A 9,715-nucleotide genomic window follows, 5' to 3' on the forward strand; every position below is an offset into this window, starting at 1 on the left:
TTCTGTAATTGAGTTGCTGCCGTTCCCAATCACCTCCAGTTTGTTATAATACCACTTAGAGCTGATTGTGGAGTATCTAGGAGAGAGGGAATTTCATGAGCTGACCTGTTATGACAGTGACATCCTATCACAGTACTCTGCTCAAATTCATTGAGCTCTTTAGAGCGAAACATTTTTTTTAAACAAATATTTGTAAAGGCAGGTTGCCTGGTTAGGGTTTTGATTTTTATACACATGTGGCAATGAGACCTAAAACACCAGTATTCAAAGATTTTGGTGTGGCAACGTAGTCAAAGTAAAATTGATATTTATACAATTGATATTTTTAGCTCTGATGTGCATCCAGACAAATGTGTTATAAAGAGCTAAGTTATTTAGAAGAGGTGAAAAAACATATGTAATGGATATTAATATTAGCAGATAATGCAGGCTGAGGTATCAGACACAGAATGCGTTATAGATTTTCTTTTTCTTTTAGTATCTGGGTTTAAAAGTACAACATTAAGTAACAGATACATGTAAAATGTTGAACTGATGCTTCCATATTTATTAGACAGCATGTATTTTGATAAAACAATTACAAATAAAGCAGTTTGGGGTTTGGCTAAATGAATCAAGACAATCTGATTAAGTTAACTTTGGTTATGGGGATTCTGTCACGGTTTGCCAGGGCAAACTGTAGGGATGTGGGGAAAGGAGGACCCAGAACGCAGGACTCTTCACTGCAAGCGGTGCGTTTATTTACAGTGCAAAAAAGCAATAAATCCCCGTGCTCTCCCTTTACTCCCGTGTCGTGTCTTCTTCCCGAAAAGTCCCAGTTTAGTGCTCTCTGCTCCTGTGTCTCTGCACTCCCCGTGCTCACTGCTGTCTCTCGTCCCACACTCCTCCTGAGGAAAACAATAGAGGCAGCCGTTAAAACACTTAATCCAAGCAGGAATACACTCACTGACTTTCCAACTAAACTACAAGACTGACGTGAAGTCTAACGCAATAAGTTCAGATAACTATGGCACATACACAGCTGTTTATTACACAGTCAGCGCAGAGTGATCCTGGTTGTTATGTTGCATTGAGGTCAGTCTTTGTATACATGTGTTTATAAAATGTTCCTCACACTAAAAGCTGTGATTGGCTCTTATGCCTGCTGTGCAATAGAGTGAGGACACATTCTTTTTTTTTTCTGGCTCAGACAACCTTTACCATTAGTCAAGAAGTATTTAGCATGAATCATGTGATCATGGATTTTAATAACATTTCCTTTCTCTGTCTGTCAGACTCTGTACAGGTGTGTTTTAGAAGATCTGTACGAGTTCCCCATATTGGAGAAAGACCTGAAGGAGTTTCAGAAACTTCTGCGTCGCAGGCAGTAAGAGACATTAAAGAAGCATGTGATGATGTGTAAACTCATCTGTCTGCCTTATTTTGACTACCCGTAACCTCCTTCACTCCTTCACTAGTTTCTTTGTTTCTTGTAGCACGGTGGATGACTGCCCTCCAAACCAAAAGGTATAACACACAAATGGATATGAGAGAGAATCTGTCACATATTTAGAAAAAGATTGACTCACATTGGCCACTGTACTTACTGACTTATCCACAACAAGTTAAAACAGATGGAGGATCTGTATTTTTGCATTGTTAAATAACACAGAAACAACATTTTTAGATTTTCTTTAAGCAGTGTAGGTGCTGATGGAGATAATATAGGTGCTATCAGTGCCTAATAACATCCAGCACAGACTAGATAAAGCATTTCAAATCTCCATTTGTCCTCCGCTCTTCTCGCAGAGCAAACAAACGTATCAGCATATGAGTCTGAAGGAAAACTGTTTGCAGCTCCGCAGTCCACAGACCGATGCCAGAGAGGGTGAGTAACAGACACAGACATACACAATCACTGCCCCAAACTCTACACAGTTATGCATAATTACAGTTGTGGAGTGTAATTTTAGTTTGCACATGCAAATTGCTTAAATTGTGTTTTCAACTATATTTTTGGCAAAAACTAACTGAAGTTTTCTTTCTCCAGCATTTCAGCATTCATTTATTTTAGACATTTACTCTCGCCATGTTTGCGTGTTTTTCAGTTATTTGCTGCGTGTACGTGAGTGCCGACTCCTACCTGAGTGTCCACACGCATCCCTCGCTGGAGGCCCGTGAGCTTCTGCGGATTGTGGCTCTGAAGATGGACAGAGCAGAAGAGGACATGGTGCTCGCCGTGGTGTCGCACACTGGAGGTAAATGCGATTCAAGCACAATTCAAGTAGAACATATAGTCAAGATAGTTTTCTAATATAAGCAATATGTGGGATTTACTCCTGCTGCCTGACCTGCTCCTCAAAAATAGCTGTACAAGTCCTCCTAGCTGGGAATCACTGATCCATTTTCTTGGCTCTCGTTCATCTCTCTCCTTCTGTCTGTGTTTGTCTCTGAAGAGCGGAGGGTGTTACAGCCCAGTGACTGTGTGTACTCTGAGTCTCTGACCCCACAAGGAAAGCTTGTGGCCTGTCGCAGGGATCTTACTGAGATCTTGGTATGTAAATGGCTGCATTTTTTTTTGTCTTTCTGTAACATTCAGTCTTTAAAAGAAGCTCAAGTTGCAGCTTGCAGGTCCAAAGCAAAACACAGCAAACAAAGTTAGTTATTTAGCCTCTGTATCACTTTCTTGACAAATCAGGCATGAAAATGAGTATTTCACTTCCCCAGCAGACATATTTTCAGTGTTGCAATGAGTCATGCAGCAGCAAACTGGAGAGGCTCAGGCCTGGTGATTGTTATTAACTCTGACTCAGTAGGAGAGGAAAACGTGTGAGCCACAATTATTGTGTGGTTGCCCGACAGTGACATCTGGACTGGAAAGTGCCGTTTCAGGGCACCTTTGTAAAGCGGCATCATCATCACAGAGTGAGATCTATGTCTGAATGTCTTAGCGGCTAGAGCCTGGCTGATTTGTTGGTGGGGCGATATTAGCTATCTGCAGCACTATCGTTATCGGCGTTTATAACAGCTGATAAATGAAAAGGTCCCAGAACAGATGTGGCCATAATGCCACATACACACTGATGCAGATGCAAATTGACTAATGCTCCTGATAGGATTTTATTTGAGCATGCCTTGTCTTTTTGTGCAATAATTTAAATTTCTCTACGGGTTTGTATGTGCAGCCTCCTTTAACAGACAGTGCTGAGCTAAGCAGGAGGCCAGTTCGACTCCTGGGCATCAACACCTGGGATGTGGCAGCTGCCCTCACACACCTGGATTGGAGTCTCTTCAAATCCATTCACGAGGTATCCACTCATACAGATGAATGTATGTGGTGTATGCACAGAGTTTTAAATAAATTCATATTGACGACAGATGCTGCTGAAGTTTACGCATCAGAATATAAGCAAATGCTCAGCGAGACTTCCTGGATCATGAGCACAGCTCAGCCAGCAGCTGAGTGGCTTTTTAGATGTGTTGTTCTTGTAAAAACTTTAAACATAGCACAGATGAAGAGACACAGGCTCCATCTTGGCGTGCTTTCCCATTTGGTACTAGAGTACATTTGAGCACTTTCTTTTTCTTTCCTGGTTTTATATCGTATACGAGAATTGTTTTTGTTTCAGTTTTTGATTTTAAATTCAAAAAAATTAAGCAATAGCAAGATTAGAGTGAAACAAGCAATGGCGAGGTAGCCTCGTTTATAGAGGGAGAACACACCCAAGGATGTGTGATTCTTGATGTGTTTCACTCACACTCTTTCTTTCCGTCAACATGCAGCAGGAGCTGGTGTACTACACTCTCAGCCGCGCTCCTGGCACTGGCCACACGGCGGCGCTCTCAGTCCTGCTGCAGCGCTGTAACGAGGTCCAGCAGTGGGTCATGTCCGAGGTGCTCATGTGTGTGTCGCTCAACAAGCGAGTACAGCTTCTCAAGAAGTTTATCAAGATTGCAGCTCAGTAAGAACAGAACACACACGTGGTCATGTAAACAAAATGAAGAGTATGTTTTAAGCACATCATGTTTTATCTCCTTTTTTTTAATAACATTTTTCTGCTTCTGCCTGTGTTGCACACAGCTGTAAAGCCCAGAGAAATCTGAACTCTGCATTTGCCATCATCATGGGTCTCAACACAGCTGCTGTCAGTCGACTCAACCAAACGTGGGAGGTAAGTCTTAACAGAACTGAGTCTGTTCATTACGATGCCTATTTTCAAGTCCAGCTCTGAGCAAACGCTTTCCCTTTCAGAAATGTCCGGGGAAGTTCAAGAAGCTCTTCTCAGAGCTGGAACTCATCACGGTGAGACCTGGTGGACAGAGATAGAGAAACACGCAGAGATGAAAATGTGCTATTCCTTTAAATGCTTCCTCCTTTTCTTTACTCTGCTTTCTGTTTTCCTCCATCTCTTTTTCTAGGATCCATCTCTAAACCACAAAGCCTACAGAGAAGCCTTCAAGAGGATGAAACCTCCTAAGATCCCTTTCATGCCTCTTCTCTTAAAAGGTATCTACTCTAAATCCTACACACACGTGCGCACACACACACAGAAACACTGAATGAATCCCTAATAAGCCCGTCTCCTGCTTTTAGATATCACTTTTATCCACGAGGGAAATAAGACCTTCCATGACAACTTGGTCAACTTTGAGAAGTTGGTGAGTTTGAGTCATTTCTTTAATGTCTTTCAGTGCCTCAAACCATTTCCATGTGACATTTAAGTATTTTTTCCTTTCAGCTTCTCTAGATTTATTCTGCAGACTTAAGCTTTGCAGTGTAGGTGATAATAAGGTCACGATACTTGGATATTTGTATTGTGACAATGAAAGAGTGCAACAGTGAGATTTTGGAAGTAAAAATCACATTTATATTTTTCATGGGTGTTTTGATTATGAGCTATAATGTTGTAATCATCCAAAGCAGACTTACTAAGAGCTTTTTCTGAAATGTCAGTGGAGAAAACAAATGGGAAATTCATGTTTGTGCTCAGGGTCCTTAAAAAAGCAGGGACTGTTGTGCTCTGTAGTTTTTGTTTTGTCAGTATTCTGCAATATATTATAACAATACCAAGTTGCATCTGTGGTGAATACATCATACATCTGATGAAGGTACCATCTACTATTTGTTGTCAAGTTGACTGATGAAAGTAGATGCTTTGTATTTCCAGAGTACATGCTGAGTGGTGAATCCACCATCACCAATAGTAAAACGCTGGCCTGTTGAAATGTGTTTGGTTTGTAAAAAGATGGATGTTTTGGACAAAAGAAAAGCTCTTGATGTTTACCAGAACAAATGTGATCTTTCCAGTTTAATGTCACCCTAATGCAACATGTGTTCTCTTAAACCAACAGCATATGATTGCAGACACGGTGAGAATGATTCGCCACTGCCAAAGTGACCAGTCAGGTGGGTTATGTCATTTTTTTACTGAACTGAATCTTTAGGTTCAAAGTCGCGCTTCTGATCACTCTATAGTGTAGTTAGGAAGGACATCCAATGTAAAACATATCAAACATGCAGGTTGCTGAAGTTTAGGTACTTATTAAGTATATGGTATATATTTTTCACAGTGTAAACAAATCATATACTTCCAGTAGTTTATAATCCATAAAGGAGCTGTCACATATATGTATGTACTACACATTAGAAGTTTGTGTCTATCTATAATGCCATGACATCAAAAAGTAAATATAAATATTAAAAGATAGTTGTTTTTTCTTCTGGAAGCTGTTGTTTATGCTGTTTTCAAATCCTTGAGAAGAATCTGTCGCCATCTGCAGCTCAGTTAGTGTACTGCATTTTTACCTGAGTCAGTTTCTTCCAGTTTCCAAGCAACCATTTCCAGACAGTCTTTTATTTCTTTCCAAGGCTGTAATACAGCGTGTTTGTAGTAACTGTGTGTGTATGTTGTGTTGAATCCACTGATGTGTGTGCGTTTGTCTTTTAGGCAACGAGGTAATTGGGGTCGACAGTGCGGAGGTGAGGGCGAGCGTTCACTACCTGCACATTATCGACAATCAGCAGACGCTCTTTGAACTTTCACACAAACTGGAGCCCCGCGCTTAAACAGAGACGCACACACACACACACACACACACACACACACACACACACACACACACACACACACACACACACACATACACTCACTCACTCACAGAGACACAATGGTGGAAATGCTGCTGTGTGACGTAGAGGACGCTCTGTACACGACAATGTCACATGCCGACAACAAATTATGCTACCAGCTGTGGTGCCAAATGGACAACAAGGTGTGCTCTGGTAAAAGCCAAACACATGCCAAGAAAGGATTCATAAACTGCGCACGACCTGTGAACTTTCTACAAGAACCGAATCTGCGCAGCGAAGTGGAGATTTGCCAAACGCAGACACAGAGCAGAGGAGGCTGTAATTAGTTTGTACAGTATCTATTGGACTGAGTATGTCATCGTTTTGTTCTTGTGATCGATCTTTTGTTATTTATTAGCCTGTTCAGCAGGTGGAATTTTTAAACTTTATTTTTTTTGCCGTCACGTCGTCGTGCCCCCTGAGGGGTCAGTAAGGAGTCGATAGCCTCCTCGTTACATTTCAGTTCAGCTACAAACACAAAAGCACCTGTAGAGGAGTGAAGGACCTGTGGCCACAATCGCTACTGTGGGTGCTCTAATCTGATTTTATCTACATGGAACATCTTTGACTTGTGATACATTAACTCCGCACATGCTGTAGTTATTTAGTTGATGGGGTGCAGCTTTTTTCTTGTTACTGTGATGAGGCAGCACACTTTCCACAGCGATACTCACTCAGACTTTCTCTGTGATCTATAGAGTCTGTGAGTCAAGGTGCACCGTTAACAGTGAAGGAAACACTGGACAAGCTGAAGTTTTTTTTTGTCCAACTCCTGTTTGACTTTTAAGGCCGACGCCCTTCGCGCACTCTTCTCTATGGTGTTTTTGTGTGAACAGTTACTGATAACACTGCATTGTGTATATGGACCTACACATTTTTCAGTGCCAAAACTCACGTGGAGTCTTGCAGCACAGATTGTTCTATGAGGCTCTTGGTTTGTTTGGGAATCCGTGTCTTTTTGTCACAGAGTTTTATTTCCTGGAATAAGGAAAATCTGACGTCTTAGTTCTCACTGAGATGCTGTTTGACTTCATCGTGACTGAGTTCAGGTTGTGTGTGTGAGATTGTATCGGGCTTCTGTTGAAACAAGGCCCCAGCACAGAGCTGTGTTCTTTTTTTTATGTTTGTTGTTGTGTTTTATTGTGTTAGACAGATAAAGTATTCCAACTCAAGACATAAATAATAGCTTTGTGCCACAGAATTGTGGTTTAATTCTGTACCCCTTGAAGCGCTTTTTCTAACCTGAGTGGTTTCTGTCGTATTTCAGGTCCACTTATAGAACAAAATGACTGAGTGTGCCTCAGAAGTTAGTGAGGGCGGTCTCTGCCTACCTTTAGAAAAACCCAGAAACTAGTCTAATGGTCATAAAACCACATCTTTCTTGATATATGCTGAGGTGTCAGAGGTCATCATTAAGGGTTCAATAAGAGTTAAGAGGAGATTTCGATTAATTCCTACTGACTGAAAATATCACTTCATACAGAAGTGGTCTCATGTAAACTCTTTGAAAGATAACAAAGGGAGAGACTGAATAATGGAAGCACAATTACAGAGAATTCCTGTATAATAACACGTGCATGGATGGGATATTTAATTTTGGTTCTTCTATAGATTGTTGAACCTTTTAATTGTGGTTCTCCTAAAGAAATCTACTTTTAATCCAATTAGTTCCCAAGTTATGTTGTTGTCTTGTTGATAAAGCCATAAGACGTGAAAAACCCTTATTTAATATTTCCATTAGTAGAATCTGCCGTCTTGTTACACAAACTATCACTCTGCGAAAGAAATTGACTACTGGATGAATCACAGAGGAGTAATGACAGATGATGAGAAATAGAGATTAAGGGAAAAACATACTAGTATTTTCATTGTTTTGTGCCCGATATCTGTTCATGTCTTGCCTGTTTTTTCAGCAATACATTTCTGCTGAGTGGGAGGAAACATCTGTAGGCTTTCTTCCACATTGCCACATGTGTGTTGCATTGTTTTTGATTCTTCTAAGGCAAGACATTAGGATGAAGTGCAATACAGTAGAAATGTTGCCACAAGTGTCCACCATCATCATTTAAACACTTTCACAGCAAAGAGCTGTTTTTTCCACCTCTAGATCAGAACTTTCTTAAAGTTCTTGACACTGTTTTAGTGCCAAAGGCATCGTTGGTTCTTTACAAGAAAGAACTCAAGGATGTGAAGGTGAAGAGTCACGTTAAACATAGTTCTTGTGTTATAAGCTGCTTCTCACTGTGCATTAAAGATTCTTTGAAATATACACTCTAACCCTTTTGTTGTCACTGAGTGTTTTGCAGACACAGCTTTAGTCTGCATTTCATTGCTTTGTATTTATCTCAAGAGTATTGGAGTCGTGTAAAATCCTCGAGTCCAGTCGTGCTTTAGAGAAAGAAAACTGACACGTTCAGAATTAGTTAAAAGTCGGATTGAGCATTCATCTGTATACATCTGATGTTTGCCATCATTTGCTGCACGTTGCTGCACTAAACAAATTTAACCTTCTTATTACTTTAATTTGTTTGGCTTTATTTTTTCTCTTCAAATTTTTAAAGATTCCTTTTTTGGTTGTGGGGAAAGCAAGCTGGTGATTCTTTGCCTGGCTAGAGGTGATAAATGAGAGCCATGATCTGTTTGAATTCAGTGTCACATGAAGGCCTCGTGGTAGTCATTTTTACTATTAACCTGTAAACAAAGCGCACATGCACACACACCTCTGCTCGTTGTGTTGAGAGAGCAGAAGTTATTTATTGTAATATATTGTTTATTTATGTATTTCATAGGTGGAAAAAAATGTCTCTGTCAGGAACTTTAACAGTGCAGAAGAAGATGTTTGTGGTTTGAAACTGCAAAAGAGGGAAAGTAAAAGGACTTGCTGTCACGTTCTGTGGCCACATGAGGGCAGCAGAGGACCAGATCAGAGATCAGATTTCTTTTGTTGTTGTTGCTTTTTTTTGTTAGCAGTAAAAACTGTAATAGGGAGGAGACCAACAGAGACTCTATGTAGTGTTACTCGGCCACTGTTATGAGTGTCTAAAGTTACTTTTTTTTTTAGAACAGTGTTGTTTAAAACCTGTTTGCATGACGAAAAAAACAAAACAAAACCACAATGTTCACAATACAAGAGAGGACATGTTGAAGGCTTTGTACTATTGTAATATTGTTGATGTGTAAATATATGCCTATGTTTGGTATGTTATTTATCTGTTGTAAATGGGGAAAAAAAAAGAAAGTCAACCACAAAGCAATACGTCTCCCTTTGTCTCCCCTCGACCTTCAGACGGCTGAAGTCACGTCTTTTCTAAAGCTGCGTTTTACTATGTGAAGATTTTACTGAAAAGGAATAAATTATAGGTTTTATGTGACATATCTCCAGGTGTTTGTCTTTTTGTTGGCCGATGTTCGGATACTATGTAGATGTTGACGAGTGAATGTGGTGGCTGATGCGACGACAGTCGTATTAGACTCGGTTCAGTGTAATCTCTGAAGTATGTTTGATTATGTCAAAATCTGACTGACAGTGGAGAAGGGAAGGTCTTTTCTGTCTTATATTCAAATCCTGTGCAGTTACGCCCAAATGAAGTTTAGTTTTTTATTTGG

The 9,715-nt window shown here is 40.3% G+C and overlaps 1 protein-coding gene across 1 annotated transcript in view; it reads left to right on the forward strand.

The window, feature by feature from the left end:
• Nucleotides 1–8,912, forward strand: part of rapgef5a (Rap guanine nucleotide exchange factor (GEF) 5a) — a 48,782-nt gene extending 39,870 nt beyond the window's left edge. The window contains exons 14-26 of the mRNA XM_085447112.1: nt 1,275–1,366; nt 1,476–1,506; nt 1,789–1,867; nt 2,088–2,237; nt 2,436–2,533; nt 3,165–3,287; nt 3,763–3,941; nt 4,061–4,151; nt 4,232–4,282; nt 4,399–4,486; nt 4,574–4,638; nt 5,332–5,386; nt 5,928–8,912. Of these exons, the coding sequence (XP_085303238.1) occupies nt 1,275–1,366; nt 1,476–1,506; nt 1,789–1,867; nt 2,088–2,237; nt 2,436–2,533; nt 3,165–3,287; nt 3,763–3,941; nt 4,061–4,151; nt 4,232–4,282; nt 4,399–4,486; nt 4,574–4,638; nt 5,332–5,386; nt 5,928–6,046 (1,221 nt within the window). The 3' untranslated portion in view covers nt 6,047–8,912. The remainder of the gene's footprint in view (nt 1–1,274; nt 1,367–1,475; nt 1,507–1,788; nt 1,868–2,087; nt 2,238–2,435; nt 2,534–3,164; nt 3,288–3,762; nt 3,942–4,060; nt 4,152–4,231; nt 4,283–4,398; nt 4,487–4,573; nt 4,639–5,331; nt 5,387–5,927) is intronic.
• Nucleotides 8,913–9,715: the final 803 nt, after the last annotated feature.

The sequence above is a fragment of the Copadichromis virginalis genome, linkage group LG22 (assembly GCF_057382275.1).
Source record: "Copadichromis virginalis isolate Kocher_CV1m ecotype Utaka linkage group LG22, C_Virginalis_male_GT1.1, whole genome shotgun sequence".
Classification (NCBI taxonomy): domain Eukaryota; kingdom Metazoa; phylum Chordata; class Actinopteri; order Cichliformes; family Cichlidae; genus Copadichromis; species Copadichromis virginalis.